This window comes from Papio anubis, chromosome 10, assembly GCF_008728515.1.
Source record: "Papio anubis isolate 15944 chromosome 10, Panubis1.0, whole genome shotgun sequence".
Lineage (NCBI taxonomy): Eukaryota > Metazoa > Chordata > Mammalia > Primates > Cercopithecidae > Papio > Papio anubis.
Genome location: NC_044985.1, coordinates 93,820,107 through 93,843,229, shown reverse-complemented (window position 1 = coordinate 93,843,229; position 23,123 = coordinate 93,820,107). Strand labels below are relative to the sequence as shown.

Genomic DNA, 23,123 nt, shown 5'->3' with positions numbered 1-23,123 from the left:
TTAGAATAATTATTTGCAGAGGTTATTATCCCTTTGCTAGACAGGATTAATAAAAAGCATAAATTGTTATGCATTTTTTTACTTGACTTTGCTCATTTTACAACACTAATGATAATGTCAAATAATAATAGCTAATATTCATTAAGCAAGTATGTGTCAGGCATCATTTTAATTTCTGTATTAGTCGATATTCATGCCACTGAAAAAGACATCCCTGAAACTCGGTAATTTATACAGGAAAAAGGATTTAATGGACTTACAATTCTACATGGCTGGGGACACTTTGCAATCATGGTGGAAGGCAAGGAGGAGCAAGTCATGTCTTACATAGATGGCAGTAGGCAAAGAGAGAGAGAACTTGTGCAGGGGAACTCCTCTTTTTAAAACTATCAGATCTCGTGAGACTTACTCACTATCACAAGAACAGCAAGGGAAAGCCTTGCCCTCATGATTCAATTACCTCCCACTGATGCCTCCCACAACATGTGGGAATTCAAGATGAGATTTGAGTGAGGACACAGCCAAACCATATCACTCCACCCCGATCCCTCCCAAATCTCATGTCCTCACATTTCAAAATCAGTCATGCCTTCCCAACACTCCCAGAGTCTTAACTCATTTCAGCATTAACTCAGAAGTCCACAGTCCAAAGTCTCATTCGAAATAAGGCAAGTCCCTTTTGCCTGTGAGCCTGTAAAATCAAAAGCAGGTTGGTTACTTCCTAGATACAATGAGGGTACAGTAATTGGGTAAATATGGCCATTCCAAATGGGAGAAATTGGCCCAAAAAAAGGGGGCTACAGGCCCCATACAAGTCCAAATTCCAGCAGGGCAGTCAAAGCTCCAAAATGATCTCTATGACTCCATGTCTCACACCTAGGTCACACTGATGCAAGAGGTGGGCTCCCGTGGCCGTGGGCTCCTGTGGCTTTGCAGAGTATAGCCCCCTCCTGGCTGCTTTCACAGTCTGGCATTGAGTGTCTGTGGCTTTTCCAGGTACACAGTACAAGCTGTCTGTAGATTACCATTCTGGAGTTTGAAGGAGAGTGGCCATCTTCTCACAGCTCCACTAGATGGTGCCCCAGTAGGGGCTGTTTATGGGGGCTCTGACCCCACATTTCCCTTCTGCACTCCCCTAGCAGAGGTTCTCTATGAGCACCCCACTACTGCAGCAAATTTCTGCCTGGATATCTAGGTGTTTCCATACATCTTCTGAAATCTAGACAGAGTTCCCAAACCTCTTTACTTCTGTGCACTTGCAGGCTCAACACCACGTGGAAACTGCCAAGGTTTGGGCTTGCACCCTCTGAAGCCACAGCCTGAGCTCTACATTGACCCCTTTCAGCTATGGCTGGCAGCTGGGACACAGGGCACAAAGTTCCTAGGCTGCACACAGCACAGCGACCGTGGGCCCAGCCCATAAAATCACTTTTTCTTCCTAGCCTGTGATGGGAGGGGCTGCTATGAAGACCTCTGACATGCGGTGGAGACATCTTCCCCATTGTCTTGGGAATTAACATTTGGCCCCTCATTACTTATTCATCTTTCTGCAGCCAGCTTGAATTTCTCCTCAGAAAACAGGATTTTTCTATTGTATTGTCAGGCTGCAAAGTTTCCAAACTTTTTTGCTGTTTCCCTTTTAAAACTGAATGCCTTTAACAGCACCCAAGTCACCTCTTGAATGCTTTGCTGCTTAGAAATTTCTTCCGCCAGATACCCTAAATCATCTCTCTCAAGTTCAAAGTTCTACAGATCTCTAGGGCAGGGACAAAATGCCACCAGTCTCTTTACTAAAACATAATGAGTCACCTTTGCTCCAGTTCCAAACAAGTTCCTTATCTCCATCTGAGACTACCTAAGCCTGGATTTCATTGTCCATATCATTATTAGTATTTTGGTCAAAGTCATTCAACAAATCTCTAGGGAGTTCCAAACTTCCCCACATTTTTCTGTTTTCTAAGCCTTCCAAGCTGTTCCAGTCTCCCAGTTCCAAAGTCGCTTCCACATTTTTGGGTATCTTCTCAGCAGCACTCCACTCTGTGGGTGCCAGTTTACTGTATTAGTCCGTTTTCATGCTGCTGATAAAAACATACCCGAGACTGGGAGGAAAAGAGACTTAATAGACTTACGGTTCCACGTGGCTGGTGATGCCTCTCAATCACGGCACAAGGTGAAAGGCGTATCTCACATGGGGGCAGACAAGAGAAGACAGCTTGTACAGGGTATCTTCTCTTTTTAAAACCATCAGATCTCATGAGACTTATTCACTATCACAAAAACAGCACAGGAAAGACCCACCCCCATGATTCGATTACCTCTCCCCAGTCCTTCCCACAACACATGGGAATTCAAGATGACATTTGGGTGGGGACACAACTAAACCATATCAACTTCTAAATGCTTTAAATATACTTTTAATTTGATATTCATACCCCATTTTACTTACAGAAACTGAAGTACAAAGTGGAATGAAAAGATACACATATTTAGCACTATTTAAATGAATATGCATACAAATGTGATAGTTTTCTCTTAAGTGTTAATGCCGAATCTTAACACTACTTGTTTCATAAGCTTGATTTCTACATCTGATTTGAATCTTTTATGAGTTTTTCAGACTGTTTCTTTCTATGACTAGCCCATATAATCAATTGTTAAAATGTCACATAGTTTCTAAGGCTGTTTAAGAATGTTTGGCTCTCTTATTCTAAGAGAATCACATCTTTGGTGTCTAAGCCAGTTTATTCATTACTGGTACACTTTAGTTTATGCTTGGAGAATCTATGCTTTTTTTGTGTTTGATAATGTTGCTTTATCTACCTAAAATATAGATGTATCTTTAGATCTAGAAAATACACTGGTAGGCATAGCTAGATGTGAACATGTTCTTCAGAATAATACTCTAATATAATTCTTAAAATATAAATGTGGCTAATAGCATTCTTTAAAATTTCACTTGCAATTAATAATTTTAAAATGTTTATCTGATCATAATATGCTTCTTCAGCTCCTTCTTGATAGTATTTATACCCAGTTACCATGCAACCTTAGGCCCTATACTGTTGATGTCTCAGCCGTAGATAACAGAAGGCACCCTGATTAACTCCTGGCAAAGGAAGTTCTCTTTCCCACTGGGAAAAGTGAACACAGGCCTCTGGCATCCAAGGTTAGAATTCCTAATACAGTTTCTATAGAAGCAGGTTGTAGGTGATTGGACATACAAATTGTTTATATAGGAAGCTAACAGTTACAATAATTATATTTTGAGTTAGGGCAGTCTACTTACTGTATTATAAGATTTTAGTTAATAAACCTGAATGTTTGAGCAAGGATAGGTCAAGAAGTGTATGCAGTCACTTCAATCAGAGGTTATTTTATATGAAATTAATAAAAGTAGAGATAGTTGGTTGAAAGTAGGGAAAAGCTCAGAGTTTTATTTGGTCATGCTCCCAATCACCTTCCTCCATACTGGGGGTGGGGAGTAGCAGTGGCGATTAAACTTCTTCTCTATTAATACTTGCAGCCCTTGAGCAATAATAAATAAATTGATGTGATGTAAATATCAGAAACATGACCTGGAAGGAAATTTTAAATAAATGAAACTTTATTTGGAGGACACTCACTCACTTATCTTTTATTATCCCCCTCATGGGGTTCCCACCCCTCTGGTATCTAGTGATGTATGTATGCTTCCTGTTTGCTCATGGTATTCTTCAGATTACCCTTTTCTTTTCTTTTCCTCTTATTTCTGTACAAATATAACTGGACTGTTTTGTCACTAGTTGACCTGCTAATCTCTGGTAAGCTGTTTACCAATGATACTGTTACTCTGAAGAATGCTATTTGCATAACAAGACGCTGGTCTTGCAAAAGTAGTAAATTAAATTCAAAATGGTCACATTATTAGATTATGGAATGTTGGGTGGGAAACTATTTTGAGCAGGATAATCTTTTCATTTTTTATGAATTTTAGCATGTAATTCACAAGCCATTTCATATTTATGAAAACAGCTGTAGTGACCTAACATGTATAAATTGAAGTAAAATTAATGAATATTATAACCTTTATGAAATAAGGCAGAACTATTCCTATTTTAATTTGTTCATCTGTGATCTTTTATCTGTCTCCTATGGCAGATTTGCAGAAGTAGTGTTTGTAGTCTGTATCATCATTGTTATTTCATAGATTCTCAAATCATAATGCTGAGTGGTTTAATAAGATAATCCAGTGGTATGAATTAAGGTATATATAATAATTTCATTTGAAAGTTTCATTTCCTTTTTAAGATGTGAATGATTAGGTTTGTAAACTTTATGTGAATGCAGGCCACTTTTTTGAACAAATAATAGAAGATTTTAAAGAAAAATAAGATATCATCTTATAGAAATTTAAATTCTTACTGGAAGCTGGGCATGATAGCTCAGGCCTGTAATCCTAGCATTTTGGGAGGCTGAGGTGGGTGGATCACCTGAGGTCAGGAATTCGAGACCAACCTGGCTAACTTGGTGAAACCCCGTTTCTACTAAAAATACAAAAAATTAGCCACGCCTGGTGACACGCGCCTGTAATCCCAGCTATTCGGGAGGCTGAGGCAGGAGAATCGCTTGAACCCAGGAAGTGGAGGTTGCAATCAGCTGAGATCATGCCATTGCACTCCAGCTATCTCGAAAAAAAAAAAAAAAAAAAAAGTTACTTAAGTAGTATTTTTATGCTGCTGGGAAGCCAACTCTTTCTTTGGTGCCACACCTACTGCAGCATCTGCTTTAGAAAATGGGAATTATCTTAGTTGAGGATTTCCTTACCTTGCTGTAACAATTCTGTACTCCAGGGACTTCTATGGGTTGACTTGGAGATACAAATTTATAGCATGTATAACATATTTCTGTGAGAAAATATGCTTTATATAATTGTAGATAAATTTGAAAGGTACCAAATTAAAAAGAGTCTAAAAGTTATTTTTTGTAGGGAAGCAGCACATTTTGGTGGTTTCATACATAAGTTCTAGAAGACACACTGGATTGTAGTCCTTGTTCTACTTTTTAATAGTGTGCAGTACTGTGCAAATTACTTACTACTTTGTTTTCCTCATCCATAAAAATAGGGCTACTTTCATATGGCTACATTCAGCTGGAGGGCCAGCTGTGCTGGAGGAAGTGGGACTCACTTGCTTTTCTGGCAGGTGGTGCTGGCTGTTGGTTGGGGCAACTCAGTTCTTGTTGTGGCCTCATGCTGCATTAGCTAAAATGGCTTCCTTCCATGGCACCTCAGGACAGTGCTCCAATATGACAAGAAGGAAGTTACATGCCTCTTGAAGCCTAGGCTCCAGATCTTTTATTTTTTTTTTGAGACAGAGTCTCGCTCTGTCACCTAGGCTGGAGTGCAGTGGCGTGGTCTCAGCTCACTGCAAGCTCCACCTCCTGGGTTCATGCCATTCTCCTGCCTCAGCCTCCTGAGTAGCTGGGACTACAGGTGCCTGCCACCACGCCTGGCTAATTTTTTTGTATTTTTAGTAGAGACAAGGATTCACTGCATTAGCCAGGATGGTCTCGATCTCCTGACCTCGTGATCCGCCTGTCTCGGCCTCCCAAAGTGCTGGGATTACAGGCGTGAGCCATAGCGCCCAGCCCTTTTGTTTGTTTTTTTGAGAAAGACTCTCACTTTCTCTCCGAGGCTGGAGTGCAGTGTCAACGATCTCGGCTCACTGCAACCTCTGCCTCCAGGGTTCAAGTGATTCTCATGTCTCAGCCTCTCGAGTAGCCGGGATTGCAGGCGGGTGCCACCATGCCCAGCTAATTTTTGTATTTTTAGTAGAGATGTGATTTCACCATGTTGGCCAGGCTGGTCTTGAATTCCTGGCCTCAAGTGATCTGGCCACCTTGGCCTCACAGAATACTGGGATTACAGGTGTGAAATACCACACCCAGCCCAACAGATCTTAAACAACATAATTTTCACTGCATTCTATAGGACAAAGCAAGTGACTTGGTCAGCCTAGATTCAAAGGGATGGAGAAATAAGGGCATACACACAGGGATGGAAGAAATTTGTGACCTTAATATTAAACAATCTTTGCCTTGGCCTCTGCTTTGGGACACAAGGACAACTCGCTGAATCAGCAATGAAGAAAAAAAAAAGGCTATCTTCTAGAGGTGTGTTGATATTCAATAAGAAAATACATTTGAAAGATACTTAGCTCAGGCCTGGCATGATGGCTCATGCCTGTAATCCAAGCTTTGGGAGGCTGAGGCAGGCAGATCACTTGAGGTTAGGAGTTCGAGACCAGCCTGGCCAACATGGTGAAACTCTGTCTCTACTAAAAATATAAAAATTAGCTGGACATGGTGGTGCGTGCCTGTAATCCCAGCTACTTAGGAGGCTGAGACACAAGAATTGCTTGAACCAGGGATGCAGAGACTGCAGTGAACTGAGATTGCACCACTGCACTCCAGCCTGGGTGACACAGTGAGACTGTCTGAAAAAAAAAAAAAATTATTTAGCTCAGTGCCTGGCATATAAATCCTCATCAAGTGTGAATGATGTTGATGATGATAATGATTCAATGATTGGCACAACATCAGGGAATCAGTGATGGTTTTGGTGTGGAGGAGTGAAATGATAAAAGTATTACTTTTGAAAGATTAATTTGGTTCCTTGGACAGTACCATTTGCAGTGGGTGGAGAATGGAGGAACAGAAATTAGCTAAGAGAAGCTGTGTGCAATGGCTAGGTGAAGGTTCCCAAACCTCAGTTCTTGACTTCTGCACAGGTTCACCACCACATGTAAGCTGCCAAGGCTTGGGGCTTGCACCTTCTGAAGTAATGGCCTGAGCTGCACCTTGGCTCCTTTTAGCCATGGCTGGAACTGAAGCAGCTGGGATGCAGGCACCATGTCCCAAGGCTGCACTGAGCAGGGGGACCCTGGGCCCAGCCCACAAAACCATTTTTCCTCCTAGGTCTCCAGGCCTGTGATGGGAGGGGCCGCCGTAAATGTTGCTGACATGCTGTGGAAACATTTTCCCGATTGTCTTGGTGATTAACATTCTGTTCCTTGTTACTTATGCAAATTTCAGCAGCAGGCTTGAATTTCTTTCTGGTAAATGGGTTGTTCTTTTCTACTGCATTGTCAGGCTGCAAATTTTCCAAACGTATATGCTCCATTTCCTCTTGAATGCTTTGCCACTTAGAAATTTTTTCCACCAGATACTCAAAATCATCTTTCTCAAGTTCAAAGTTCCACAGATCTCTAGGGCAGGGGTAAAATGCTGCCAATCTCTTTTCTAACACAGGGCAAGAATCACCTTTATTCCAGTTCCCAACAAGTTCCTCATCTCCATCTGAGATCACCTCAGCCTGGACTTCACTGTCCATATCTCTATCAGCATTTTCATGAAAGCCATTCAGCAATTCTCTGGGAAGTTCCAGACTTTCCCACATGTACCTGTCTTGTGAGCCTCCAAGCCTCTAGGAAGTTCCAAACTTACCCACATTTTTCAGTTCTCTTCTGGGCCCTCTAAACTGTTCCAGTCTGTTCTGTTACCCAGTTCCAAAGTTGCTTCCACATTTTCCAGTATCCTGATAGCAGCACCTCACTCTTTGCAGTACCAATTTACTGTGTTAGTCCGTTCTCACGGTGCTGTAAGGACATATCCAAGACTGGGTTTTTTAGAAAGGAAAGAGGTTTGACTCACAGTTCAGCATGGATGGGGAGGCTTCAGGAAACTTACATTCATGGAAGAAGGGGAAGCAAACATGTACTTCTTCACATGGTGGCAGGAAAAAGTACCGAGCAAAGGGGAAAAAACTCCTTATAAAACCATCTCATGAGAACTCACTATCACAAGAACAGCAGCATGGGGGTAAACACCCCTGAATCAATTACCTCCCACTGGGTCCCTCCCATGACATGTGGGGATTATGGGAACTACAATTCAAGATGAGATTTGAGTGGGGACACAGCCAAACCATATTACTGATATACAGAAAAGAAACAGCTGATTTTTATGTACTGATTTTGTACTCTGCAATTTTTCTGAATTCATTTAATAACTGTAGTAACTTTGTTTGTTCTTTGGGGTTTTCTATATCTAGGAACATGTCATCTACAAATAGGGAGTGCTTTCTTTCTTTCTTCTTTGTCTTTCTCCTTTTTGTCTTTCCCTTTCCCATTTCCCTTCCTTTCCCCCTTCCCTTCTTTTCCCCCTTCCCTTCCTTTCCCTTTCCCCTCCTCTTCCCCTTTCCTACCCTTCCTTCTTCCCTTTCTTTTTATTTCTTTTTCTTGCCTAATTGCTTTGGCTAGAACTTCTAGTGCAATGTTGAGTATCAGTACCAGATCTTAGAGGGAGAGCTTTTAGTCTTCCTCACTGAGTATGATATAAACTGTGAGTTTTTCATGCCCTTTATCATGTTGAGGAAGTTCAGTCTACATGTTTGTGAGTATGTCTCTTAGAATCCCAGAAGTTGAATTGCTGGGACAAAGAGTATGTACATTTATAAATTTTAATTTTTTTTGCCAAATTGCCATCAATAGAATTGAACCAAATTACATTCCCACCAGCAATGCATGAGACTGCCTGTTTGCCAACATCTTTATAACACAGTAAATTATTAAAATTTTGGGCTTTTTTGCCAATACAATAGGTAGAAAATGGTGTTATAGTCTAGTTTCAATTTTTTTTTTTTTGAGACGGACTCTTGCTCTGTCGCCCAGGCTGGAGTACAGTGGTGCGATCTCGGCTCACTGCAAGCTTTGCCTCCCTAGTTCACGCCATTCTCCTGCCTTAGCCTCCTGAATAGCTGGGACTACAGGCACCTACCACCATGGCTGGCTAATTTTTTGTAATTTTTTTTTTTGGTAGAGATGGGGTTTCACCGTGTTAGCCAGGATGGTCTCAATCTCCTGACCTCATGATCCGCCTGCCTCGGCCTCCCAAAGTGCTGGGATTACAGGCATGAGCCATCGTGCCTGGCCATCTAGTTTCAATTTACATTTATTTTAATATGAGTTAGATTGACCATTCTTTGCATATGTTTAAGAGCCATTATATATTTCTTTCTTTCTTCAAGAGCCATTATATTTTCTTTCATTTATATAATATAAACTGATTATATCGTTTGCTCATTTTTCTGTTGAGGATTTGTTGCCTTTTTCATATTGATTTGTAGGAGCTCTTTATCTATATTAGGAAAATTGTATTTTATTACATTTTTTTCTGATATATACATACATATTAAGGAAATTTGCCTTTTGTTTTTTATGACTTTTTTTTCACAGTCTTTTCTCTTTAATTAATGTTTTCTTTCTATGCAGAAGTTATTTTTTTTAATGTGATTGATCAACCTTTTCATTATACTTTTTGGGTTTTGAGTCAGAATTCAAAATTGTTCTTATTTTGAGTTACAAAATAATTATCTTGTATTTTTTTTCTGTTTATTTGTGTTGACATGAATCTTGGTTTGTTTCCCACGCTGGAGTGCAATGGTGTGATCTCGGCTCATTGTAGCCTTCGCCTCCCAGGTTCAAGCAATTCTCCTGCCTCAGCCCCCCAAGTAGCTGAGAGTACAGGCGCCTGCCACAATGTCTAGCTTATTTTTGTATTTTTAGTAGAGACGAGGTCTCACCATGTTGGCCAGGCTGGTCTTGAACTCCTGATCGCAAATGATCTGGCCACCTCAGCCTCCCAAAGTTGCGATGCTGGGATTACAGGCCACCACGTCTGGCCCGTTTGTTTTCCCTAGAGATTATTTTATTGCCCAATGTTAATTGTTCGGGAGAAGTTTGGAAGGACTAAACAGCCATTGTAATCCAAATGATACTTCACCTATGACCAAAAAAAAATGAACTATTATCTTCCCTTCAGGCCTTTAAATAAACTTGAAGTTACCTGATAAAAAGCATTATACACATTGCATTTAAATGGCTATAGTTCTTAATATGCTCTCATTTATGCTGTCCTTTCATATTGATGAGCATAAGGTTAGCATCTGCTTAACATCAATGAGACTTGAGAGATGCAGAATTCCACTAGGTTAAGCCTGCCAAGTTGACAAGTCCCATTCACATATGCAAAGCCGACGTATGCAAAATTTAATTGTCTTTCCATTTAGGAAGGACTCCTATTGAGGAAACAGACCCTCATGTACAATAGCAGAGGCATATACAACTATTTAGAATAGCTTACTTATTATGTCTTTCCTTCTTTCTTTTCTTCCTTCCCTCCTCCTATCTTCTAGTAAAGAAATATTAAGTATCTACTGTGTGCCACACAGTGCCTAGGCATTGGAGATATCATGGTGAGCATGATAGAAAGGCTTCCTACCTTCATAGAGCTTATATTTAATTGAGGGAAAAAGTGTAAATGTTAACTAATGCTGTGCTTTGGGGAAAAACATAGAACTAAAGTAAGGAGATAGAGAATTCTAGGAGAAAGTTTATTTCAGATAGGAGAGTCAGAAGTACTTTCTGGAATAACTGACGTTTGCTTAGAGACTTGATTGAAGTGAGAAGGGAACAAACCACACAGAGATCTAGAGTTAAAGCATTTCCAGTATTTCTGAGTCATTAAATATATGAGGAAAAGCCATCAGCAAGAAGGAGAATATAGCTGACCTTGGAAGAAATTAATAATTCAAAGAACAGAAAATAACTTCCACAGCAGCTTGTTGTACTAAAGAAACAATCATGAAACAAAACAAAAAAAAAGTGCCTTTAGAAATTTAAAATAAGGCCTGGTGTGGTGGCTCAGGCCTGTAACCCCAGCATTTTGGGAGGCTGAGGTAGGAGGATCTCTTAAGCCCAGGAATTAAAACCAGCCTAGGCAACATAATGAGATACTGTCTCTATAGAAAATTTAAAAATGATCCAGGTATGGTGGTGTCCACCTCTAGTCCCAGCCACTCTGGAGGATAAGGTGGGAGGACTGCTTGAGCCAGGCAATGGAGGCTGCAGTGAGCCTTGATAGATCGTGCCACCACACTCCACCCTGGATGACAGCAATACCTTGTCTCAAAAAAAAAAATAAAAGAGCTAGAATTAAAAATTTAGTATAAGAACTAGAAAATAGAGTCAAATAAATCTCCCAGAACACAAAGAAAAAATATACATGACTATTTCCACAGCTAAAATGAAGACATGAAGTCTACAGTTTGATAAGGCCCACAAACTTTTGAGCATTATGAATTAAATAAACAGCCCACACTTAAACAGATTCCTATGAAATTTCTGAATATCTGGAACATAAGATGTTAAAGCTTCTGAAGGGAAAACAGCTAACAAAAGCAAATTATGACCTATAATGGGTAAGAATGAAACTGCCATTGAAATTCTCATTAATGACTCCAGATGCTAGATGAAAATAGAAAATTATCTTTAAAGTTCTGAAGGAAAATTTTTTTGATTGTAGGAGTGAAATAAAACTGTCATTATTTTCACATGAAGTAATTTCATAGAAAATCCAACAGAATCAAAAAATTATTAGAACTCTTTTTCCACATTAGTAATAACCAGTTAAAAATATATTAAAAAACAAGTTACATTCCCAAAAGCATACTGTTAATTTTCTAAGAACTGACTATATATATATGACTACTATGGAAACAAATATAAAGCTTTTATATAAGATATAAAGACTTAAAAGTGGGAGACATTCGGTTTCCTGAATTTAAAGTAATCTTAGTCAAAATACCAGCTGTCTATTTTGGAAACTTAACATTCAAAAGTGAATATGGACAAATAAAGGTCCATGAAGAGAAGGGGAGGAGGGTGGACAGGACTACCAGATACTGACTTACAGTAATACAGTATGTGGGAACTAGCTCAAGTATAAACAAATGGGCCCAGAATGAGTTCTCCATAGCAATACTATTTATGTAATTTAAATATTAAAATATGTTAAAGGCTTAAGTGATCCTCGTGCCATGGAATGTTCATCATGTACATTCCATGCACACTTGAAAAGAGTGTATGGGCTGGATATGGTGGCTCATTCTTGTAATCCCAGCACTTTGGGCTGGGATGAGGAGTTTCAGACCAGCCTGGGAAACATGGGGAATCCCTGTCTCTACAAAAAAATACAAAAATTAGCTGGGCATGGTGGTGTGCACCTATAGTCCCAGCTATTCGGGAAGCTGAGGTGGAAGGATCACTTGAACCCTGGAGTGGAGTGTGGCACAATCACAGTTCCCTGCAGCCTCAACCTCCTGGGCTCAAGTGATCCTGCACCTCTGCCTCCCAAGTACCTAAGACTATAGGTGTGTGCCACTGTGCCCAGCTAATTTTTTTTTTTTTTTTTTCTGTAGAGAGGGTCTCACTATGTTGCCCCAGGCTGGTCTTGAACCCCTTGGGCTCAAGCTATCCTCCTGCTGTGGCCTCTCAAAATGCTGGGATTATAGGTGTGAGCCACGGCACCTGCCACTCTTTAAAGTTTTAGGCATCCACTATAAGGGAGACTACTAAATTTACATAGCTGCTTCAGCAGTCTACTGGCTAGCGCTTGAGTGGTATGTCTGCTCTATACTTTTGCTTTTTACCTATTACTTTATATTTAAAGTGGTTTTCTTGTGGATGTTATATATTTGGGTGTGGCCTTTTTTATCCAATCTGAAGTTTCTGCCTTTTAATTAGAAGTGCTTAGACCAGTTATACTTGATGTAATTTTGATAGGGTTAGGTTTAAATTGACCATCTTGCCATTTGTTTTTTATTTTTCCCATGTTTTGTGTTTTTTTCTTATGCTCTTTTTCCAACCCCTGGAATTAATTGTTTTTAAATTTGTCTGTTGTTTCACTCTATGCATACATAGATTATTATTTAGCAAAAGATTAAAAGATACCCTAAGAGGATTTCTGGAGCCTTTCTCTGCTTCTTTTCTGGCATTCTGTTCTGCAAGTTACAGCTGCCTTGTTCTTCCCCAACTCAAATATCTATCTCTGCCAGTCAGCTAGACTGCTACTCCCTACCTGAGCCACCTTGTTTGTGCCAAAGTCTGGGAATATACCACCATGCAACAAACTGGTAGATATACAGGATTGCCTCATTTGTTGTTCATTTCCCAGAGATACCACTCATGTGTTGCCTATGGTCCAAGTTCTGAAAACAGTTGTTTGACATCAGTCCTATAGCTGTTCTTCATGGGCAGAAATGAAAATGCCTTTTCTACTGTCAAAACTGATTTTTTAATAGCAACTCCAATTGTAGCTATTGCTTAATATCTTTTCTCCACAAGTTTGAAAGTGTCTGTGATCATCTCTGTCACACATTGCATTCCTTGAGAAGCACTATAATGTCTAGTTTCTTATTTTAGCTTCTGATTTTCTACTATAGTATGCCAGCCAACAAAATCATTTTATCGAAAGAAAAGTTTTCTTTTAAAGATAGGGTCTCACTATGTTGCCCATATTGGACTCAAACTCCTGGGCTCTAGTGATCCTCCCACCTCAGCCTCCCTGAAACAGTTTTTTAAAGGTCAGAGTGACCTTTCAGTTGCCAGGTCCAATTCTGCACTTCTGACTCCAGTGATATGGTAGGAACGTTACCGTAGAAAAACCTCCAGGTACCACAAAATAGAATGTAAAATATAAAGAATATTTTGTACAATACAGAAATCATCTGGTTTAAAAAAAATGCTCAAAATAAGAGAAAGGGAGAGGAAAGAGAAGTGTGGTGGGGCGGGGGGCAGAAGAGAAACATACTAAGAATCCAGAGAAAGAAGTGACCCATTGAAGTCTGAAGCTTTCTTATGAGTATTTTCCAATTAAACTCCATAGAAGTTTTTATTTGATATTCCTGAGAGTGACTGGAGGCAAAAACCTGGAAGATGTGAGGAATCATTTTAGAAATTCTGCATAAAGCCAAGAGTCTCCAATGGCAGGCTATAGACTTTGTGAATGGGTGAACTAGAACTCAGATCTACTGCACAGAGATGCAGAGAATTTGCCTTTCTTAGCCTTGGGCTGTGGTTGAAAAGGGAAAATAGAGTGTCTACGTAGAATTTAAAATAAGAAGTCAGGCCTCTTTTATTTTTGAAGTTTGAAATCATGCTACTCAAGTGTTTTTGTTTTTGTTTTAAAGATAAGAATTGGGTTTTAAAATAGGTTAGAACAGTAGTTCTAGATGACTGGCTCAGACAATAGACATCCTTTCTAGGGGAATAAACTCTCAACAGAAGCTTCCAAATATCCCATGAACAAAGTTTCAACAAAAATGAATTCCCAATAAGAAAAAAAAAAAAATCACAGAACACACAACACTAAGGCCACATGATGAGAGTCAGTAGAAATGAACAAACAAAAACAAAACCATACACATATGTGTTAATATATGCATGCAAATGTATGAATATACAAAATAAATCTCTTAAAATGTTTGTGTGTGTGTGTGTGTGTGTGTGTGTATATATATATGGAAGAAATTAATAATTGGAAGTATATATATATACACACACACACATACACAAACATTTTAGAGATATTGTATAAATATATATACATATATATACACACATATACACACACATATTCCTACAAAATAACTTCAAATATTAGAATTATCCTATACAAAATGTAAAAGTAAGTAATTTTTTGAAGGAAAATAAATCAGAAAATTGCTAGTATGATTAAAAAGTGTATAGACAGAGCTAAAGGAATTGAGTTGAAAGATTGAGCTCAATAAAATTACACAAAAGAGCACAGAGAGAAATAATAAATTGAAATATGAAAAAAGAATTAATAAAAATAAAGGTTAGAGGAGAAAGTCTAACTTAGGTCCCCAGAAGCTGGCTTCTGCAACCACTATTACCCTGAAGCTCTGGCAGGAAGTTTCAGATTTGATGCAAATGCCAGTAATGACAGTTATGGGGGATGCTTTTGGTGATGTTTTAGGAGGCGTGAAGCACATGGCCAGTTTTCACTTCAGAGCATTTTTGACCAATGTTTTCCTCAGAACATTTGCTGAATACTGAGGCTGCACAGAGCAGGATGCTTAAAACATAAATGGCAAAAGTCCCCTGTAAGCAGGGTGGCATTGTTCAGTATACTCTTAAGATTAGAGGTCTGGATGACTGGGGATAATTCTATAAAATAAATATTTGGTTGAAAACCTTGAGGGGCAAATTATATGTATGAATCATACTAGGGCTGCAACCCAGATTTAACTACTCATACTCTCAGATTAAGGAGAGAAGTCTCTATTTTATCCAGCTAGTAGTGGGGAGAGCGAACCCCCACTAGAGAAAGATCACATCCTTTGGAACCTATGTGGTTTTTAAAACATACCATCTGTCATTCAATCAAAGATTAGTAGGCATGGTGAAAAGAACTACATGACCAAAATTCAAAAGGAAAACAGACAATAGAGACAGATACTCAAGTGAGTCTGATACTAGATTTAGCTGGCAAAAACTTTTAAATGATTATTTAAAAGGAATGCCTTTAAATGCATTTTATTTAGAGAATGCCTAAATAATCCTGAACAGAGTGTTAGTAGAAATACGGACATTAAAGCCATTCTGATAAAACCTCAGATGGAAATGAGGAACATGTTATTGGAAACTAGAGGAAAAGTGCTCCTTGTTATAAAGTGGCAAAGAGCTTGGCTAAATTGTGTTCATATAATTCGTATGTTAAAAAAAAAATAGAGAACAGGTAGAAGAAAACACATGATTTCACCAGATAATTAGAATTCTTTTTTAAAAAAAGAATTATATAAACATTCTCAAACTGAAAATACAACATGAAGAATTAATGCCTCACCAGATAAATTTAACTACAAATTAAGTGGAGCAGAAGATAAAATTAGTGTACTGAAAGACTAATTAATAGAAAACACTAAAATGGAAGCACAGAGGTAAAGAAAAAATACAGAAAAATAGAGAAATGTATGACTAGATGAAAAAAAATCCATATATGTTATTGGAGCCTAGAAAAAAGGAGAAAGAGTAAGGCAGAAGTAACATTTGAAAAATAATATCCCTCAAATAAAGGTCATCTACCCATAAACTCAAGAAGTCCTGTGAACCTCCAAGAGAACAAATACATGGAAATTACATCAAGGCATATGTGATGGTTAATTTTATGTGTCAATTTGACTGGGATAAGGGATGGTCAGATAGGTAGTAAAACAGTATTTCTGTGTGTGTATGTGAGGGTATTTCCAGAGGAGATTAGCATTTGAATTTTTAGGCTAAATAAAGATTATCTTCATCAATGCAAGTGACCATGATTCAATCTGTTGAGGGGATGACTAGAACAAAAAGGTGGAGAAAGGCTGAATTTGCCATCTCTGCTTGAGCTGGTGTATCTTCTCCTGCCCTTGGACATTGGCACTCCTGGTTCTCAGGCCTTTGGAGTTGATTGGTCATTGGTCTCCTGATTTTCAAGCATTTGAACTCAGACTGGGATTTACACCATTTACACCATTAGCTCCTCTGATTCTCAGGCCTTTCGATTCTGAGTTACACTATCAGTTTTCCTGCAGATGGCAGATGATGGGACTTCTTGACCTACATAATTGCATGAGCCAATTCCTATCATAAATTTTTTTCTTTCTCTCAGTTCTGTTTTTCTGGAAAGTCATGACTAACACAGATTTTGGTACTGAGAAGTGGGAGTGCTGCTGTAATGAATGCCTGAAAATGTGGAAGTAGCTCTGGAACTGGGTAATGGATAGAGGCTGGAAGAGTTTTGAGGTGCATGCTAGAAAACACCTATATTGTTGTGACCGGATCTTTAAAAGTGATTCTAATGAGGGCTCAGAAAGAAAAGAGGAGCACTTTGGAGAAAGCCTCTATCTTCTTAGAGAATGCCTAAATAATCCTGAACAGAATGTTGGTAGACATATGGATGTTAAGGCCATTCAGATAAAACCTCAGATAGAAATGAGGAACATGTTACTGGAAACTCGAGGAAAAGTAATCCTTGTTATAAAGTGGCAAAGAGCTTGGTGAAATTGTATTCATGTTCTAGTGTTTTGTGGAAGGTAGAAATCGCAAGCGATGAAATTGGTTATTTGGCTGAAAAAATCTCTTAGAAAATTGCTGAAGGACTGACCTGGTTCCTCCTTCTGAGGGCTTATGATAGAAGCCAGAAGAAATGACTACAAGAGGAATTGTTAATCAAAAAGGAAGCAGAACTTAAAGATTTGGAAAAGTCTTAGCCTATTCATATTGTAAAGAAAGAAAAAGCCAGCTTTGGAGAAAACACTAAGGGTGTGGCCAAGGGGCCTTTTGATAAAGAGATTAGTATGGATCAGCCCTCTCTGCAGAAGCCAGGAGATATTCTCCAAGACAACAGAAGACAATAGAAGAATGACCCTGAAGGCAATATAGAGATAATGGAGGCTGCCCCTCCCAGCATAGGACCAGAGTGCAAAGTCCCTTGGAGCAAAGAAGTTTCAAATATGGAGCCACCTGAGCCTGTGAGACCTCAGCATGCACTGCCCAATAGAACCTTACATTATGGGTTCTGCTCCCCACCACTGGCTTCTCTAAAGTGTGGCTCTGGTGGGCCTGGTATAGTGTAGGCTGTGATGGCCAACCCTGTAGGCAGCACAGGTGGTAGATTTTGGTGGCGTCTACAGTCTCTGCCAACACTTAGGGAGCCATGGCTTAGGCTATGCGTGGCAAAGCCACTGGTGCATGATTCTAGCCTAGGAGAGCCACAGGCCCCTGACCCCAAGTTAGCTTGAATGACAGAGGCAGAATAACCACCTGGAAGAGCCACAAACTTGGGACTCCAGCCAATAGCTGTGGAGATGGGACCATAGCCTACTGAGTCTGGAAGGCAGAGCATCAAGCAGAAGGTTATTCTGGAACCTTCAGGTTTAATGGAATTTTCCCTGTTGGGTTGGTTTGCTCAGAACCTGTCATTTCTTTCTTCTTTCCTATTCCTTTATTTTGGAATAGGAATATCTATCCTATGCCTTTCTCACCATAGTATTTTGGAAGCACATAACATGTTGGTTTTAGAGGTTCACAGTTGGAAAGCAATCTGCCTTAGGATGAATTGTATACCTTGAGTCTCACCCATATCTGATTTAGATGATATTTAGATGAGATTCTGGACTTTGGATTTTTCAGTTGAGGCTGGAATGAGTTAAGATTTTTGGGCTGCTGGGATGGAATGAAATATTCCGCATGTGAGAAGGACGTGTATTTTGGGGGGCTTGAGTGCAATGCTATAGACTGAATGTGTCTCCCCCAAAACTCATATGTAGAAACCCAATTTCCAATGTGATGTTATTTGGATAGGGCCTTTGGGAAGTTATTAGGTCATGAAGTCATTAATGGAATTAGTGCCCTTATAAAAGAAACCCCAGAAAGCTCTTCCTTCCATCATGTGAGGTTACAGCCATCTATCAGTGAGAAACTAGACCCTTGTCAGACACTAAATCTGCCAGCACTTTGATCTAGTACTTTTTAGTCCCCAGAACTGTGAGAAGTCAATTTCTATTATTTACCTAGTCTATGGTATTTTGTTATAGCAGTCTGAATGGACCAAGACAGAAATCTTATGGTAAGGCCTGCTAAAAAAGTAGAGACACAGAGAAAATATTAAAAGCAGCCAGAGCAAAAAAGGCACATTACTTTCAAATGGGGGCAATAATAAAACCTATAGCTAACTAATCACCAGAAATAATGAGAACCAGAAGAATGAAAGTATCCTTAAAGTACTGGGAAAAAAAAAAAAGCCAACCCAGAATTCTGTATCCACAAAAATATTAAAAATGGTAAGATGCAAATATTTCAGACAAGTAAAAACTGAGAGAATTCGGAGAAAGCAAACCTACACTATGATAATAGCAAAGGGAGAATATGATCCCACATGGAAGTAGGGAATTGTACGAAGGCGCTACAAGCAATGAGACAACATAAATATATGGGTGGTATGCATGAATGTTGATGATACAAACAACAGCAGCAGTATATTGTGGGGTCATAAATATATGTAGAATTCAAATGCCTAACAATGATAATGCAAAAACATGAGAGTAAATGGAGTTCTAATGTCCTAGTATTTTCAGGGAAATGGCAAAAGGAATAATTTGTATTATACTGTAAAGCCAACTGGCTAAGGATGCACATTGTAATCTCAATGGAAACCACTAAAATAAAGTAAAAGAATGAATAAAAATTAAGAGATGGGAAACATTTAAGAAAATATTTGATTAATCTTAAAGCAAAGTAGGAATCAATGAAATATAAAACATGCATACAATATAGAAAGTGAACAAGTCCAGTTACTGGCTCCTTGAAGAGGTTAACAAACTTGATAAACTCCTAGCAGGATTCTTCAAGAATAATCTTACTTTGGTTTGACATTTTAAAACTCGGTTAATGTGGCCGGGTGGGGTGACTCACACCTGTAATCCCAGTACTTTGTGAGACTGAGGCAGGCTGGATCACTTGAGGTCAGGAGTTTGAGACGAGCCTGGCCAACTGGTGAAGCCTTGTCTCCACTAAAAATACAAAAAGTAGCTGGGCACGGTGGTGTGTGCCTGTAATCCCAGCTACTCAGGAGGCTGAGGCAGGAGAATCACTTGAATCCAGGAGGCAGAGGTTGCAGTGAGCCAAAATCCTGCCACTGCACTCTAGTCTGAGCAACAGAGCGAGACTCTGTCTCAAAAAGAAAATAAAATAAAAAATACAATCTGTTAATGCAATTTGTCACTTTAATAAAGTCGTGTTATCATTTTATTAGGTTCAGAAAAAGCATATGATTAAATTCAATATTAACATATTCAAGTTCTTTTGGCAAGCTAGGAATATATTCTGATAAAGAACCATACCAAAAAAAAAACAAAAAAACAAAAAAACCTGCAATTCATAGCATTCTTATTCTGATAAATTAAAGGCATTCCCATTTCCATCAGGAACAAAACACAAATGTCTCCCTTGATCATTTTTATTCATTAAATTGGTGAACCCATCCAGCATGGTTGGAACTCCCTAAAAATAAAACTAGTAGGATCGAAAGAAAAAAAATTACACTTATTATTTCCAGCTAGTATGTTTAGATAATCAAAGACTAGAAGAAGCTATATATTATTAGAAAAAGAAAGTTTATAGCAAAGTTGTAGAATACTTCAATATATAAAAGTTAATTGTATTTTTAAATCCCTTTTATGATTGAATAAATATTAAAGTTAATTAGGAATACATCTAGCAAAATATTTGTAAAACTTCTGTAGAATTGGAAAATTTTAAAGATAACCTAAATAAATGTAGAGATATGCTATTATTTATGGATGCTTTTGCTGTGATATTCTAATATGGTTTTTCCTTGCAGACTTTGCCTTCAAAAGAAACATTTTTAAACACTACCCAAATGCCTTGCCTGCAATCAGCTTCAACTTGGAGTAGCTATGAACGCAATTCAGAGTCTTACCTATTAAGAGACCATGTATCAGAGTTAGATTCCTCTTTCCATTCTGTTCTATCATTGCCATCAGGTAAGCCTCCTTGTAACAATTTCTAAGTAACGATATTTTCTATACTGAAATCTAATCCTCTAGATACAGAGAATCTAATATAATCTTATTTTATCAATTTTTTTCAGTAGATATTAGAACTAAGCAATGCCTTGAGAACTAAATTTGTTATAGAGGAATTAATCTAGTCACATGCACTGTTAATATTCTATCTGTGTAAGTTGATTCTTTAATTCCTTCTAAACGAACTTGATTTACTTTGGGAAATTACTAGGTTTTTATCTTGTTAAATTTTGAGCATTTTATTGGTAACACAGCTGTGCTGTTGAAATGTTTCTGAGTAACCGTAATTCAGTGTTCTTTTTCTAATGTACTGTTATACATGGAGGTTTCCCTGCCATAAAATATTTCTCCATTTATAATCTGCATTGAATTTCTCAATGCAGAGGGAAAACTGCATACCTGTAAGTATAGTCAACCTCAAGAGTATCAGTATTCTATAACTGAGTAAATGAGGCTTATACATCCTTACATCTCTAAAGTGTTTATTATTTTATTTATTTATTTATTTATTTAGAGACAGGGTCTTGCTACTGTTGCCCAGGCTGGAGTACAGTGGCATGATCATAGCTCACTGCAGCCTTGACCTCCTGGGCTCAAGCAATCCTCCCACCTCAGCCTCCCAAGTAGCTGGAACTACTTGGGTGCATGACACCACACCCAGCTAATTTTTTAATTTTTTTGTAGAGATGGGGTCTCACTATATTGCCCAGGCTGGTCTTGAACTTCTAGCCTCAAGTGATCCTCCCACCTCAACCTCCCAAAAATGCTAGGATTACTCTAGGTGGTTTTCAATTTTCAGTTCTTGATTTTTGTGGAACCTTTTACACTCTTGTCTATATTGGAACTAAAGTAAATATTTAGGGGAGAAAGAAAATATCCCTCACATTGGTTATCTCAGGTTCTTCTCTTTATTAGGGGATATCTCAGCTTGGCTTTTGTTCCATTTTCCGCTTACAGTTCTAATGGTCTTTTAAATTCTCAAAATCAAGGGACTGATCCTATTTGTAAAGCTCTGTGTTTTGAACCTGTCCCCCTGCCCTGAATCTCAATTTAGTTTTTATCAGTAGTAGAGTGGCTTCTTAGCTACACCATTACCTTGATTTAAGTTTCTAACAAGAACTGTTTTAGTCTGTATTTAAGGAAACCTTAATAATATGATGAAATAATCCATATAACAATAATAATGTAGCTAATATTTAGTATTAGCACATACTGAGCCATGTATATATTAAGCACATTACGAATAGATATTTTTGTTCTGCTCATCTGACATATGAGAAAACTAAGCTTCATGATATTACTCATCCAAGATTACTTGGCTAATAAATGATGAGCCAGGATTTGAGGTAGTCATTCTCCAGAACCAAACTCCTCACCATTACTTTACTGCCTGTTTTCTTATTAGCAAATATATTTCTCTGATGACATAACCCTGAGAGCTGGTATAAATACTCCTTATCCTAAGACTCTTATGCCCCCCCTAATAAATAAGACTAGATTGTTTATCTACTATTTCGTTATATCCATTCCTTCTTACATTCAATAAAAATCTCAATACTTACTATATGTAAGTACTAAATAAATGCTAGGAGTATAAATACAAATAAATCCCTCAAGGTACTTGCATTCTAGTTTAAAACAACTGAAAGGTAAACTAATAAGTACAATAAAAGGCAATGAAATAGTTTTACAAAAGCTGACAGGTCACGTGTGGGTATTAAGAAAGGAATATAGACGGAACAACGACCTTTTCTTGTTAAATCATGTTTTCGCACAAATCACAAAGAACAGTGGTAGAATTGGTGATACTCTCCTTATAATATTGCTTTGGAGAAACAAATGCAACAAACTTATGTTTAGGTAATTGGAAAATATCAGAATCCTGAAATGTTTAAGGAGCATTTTAAAGAAGGATATTTAATTTTTATTCCCATTTTCATTTTGTCACCTAATTTTCATATGATCATAATACCAAGATTCAAACTCATCTTACATCTGTCCCTTGGAACAAATTCCATGATGATACTCATCAACTAATTTTTGTTTTGCATATTTTCCCACACTTGAGTATGGATCTGCCACTAAGATACATCCTTTGAAGAAGAGAGAATTTTTTTCTGTTTAAAATCCAGACCCAGCCAGGTGGGCACAGTGGTTCATGCCTGTAATCCCAACCCTTTGGGAGGCTGAGGTGGGAGGATTGCTTGAGCTCAAGAATTCAAGATCAGACTGGGAACACAGTAAGACTTTGTCTCTAAAGAAAAAAAATTTTTTTAATTAGCCAGGCATGGAGGTGTGCACCCGTAGTCTCAGCTACTTGAGAGGCTGAGGTGGGAGGACTGCTTGAGCCCAGGAGGTTGAGAATGTAGTGGGCCAGAATCATGCTACTGCACTCCAGCCTGGGCAACAGAGCCAGCCCCTGTCTCAAGAATAAAACAAATAAAAAATAAAATCCAGGCCCTTCCTGGGTCTATCTTCATTTATGTATTCGAATTAAGTTTCCTTACAGTACCTTCTTTCAATAGCCAAATTTTCATTATTAACTGAGTTATAAAATATGTTCTCAAGGAAAAGTTAAGTGTCTCTTAATAAATACTTTTTAAGATGATTTTGTTTTTTCATTCTTGGTTGAAAGAAAAAA

At 38.4% G+C, this 23,123-nt stretch overlaps 1 protein-coding gene across 6 annotated transcripts in view; it reads left to right on the top strand.

The window, feature by feature from the left end:
• KANSL1L (KAT8 regulatory NSL complex subunit 1 like) overlaps positions 1-23,123 on the top strand; it is a 140,013-nt gene that overhangs the window by 97,321 nt on the left and 19,569 nt on the right. For all 6 annotated transcript variants that reach the window (XM_021923942.2, XM_021923944.2, XM_021923941.2 and 3 more), the window contains exon 7: positions 20,278-20,440. In XM_021923942.2, the coding sequence (XP_021779634.2) occupies positions 20,278-20,440 (163 nt within the window). The remainder of the gene's footprint in view (positions 1-20,277; positions 20,441-23,123) is intronic.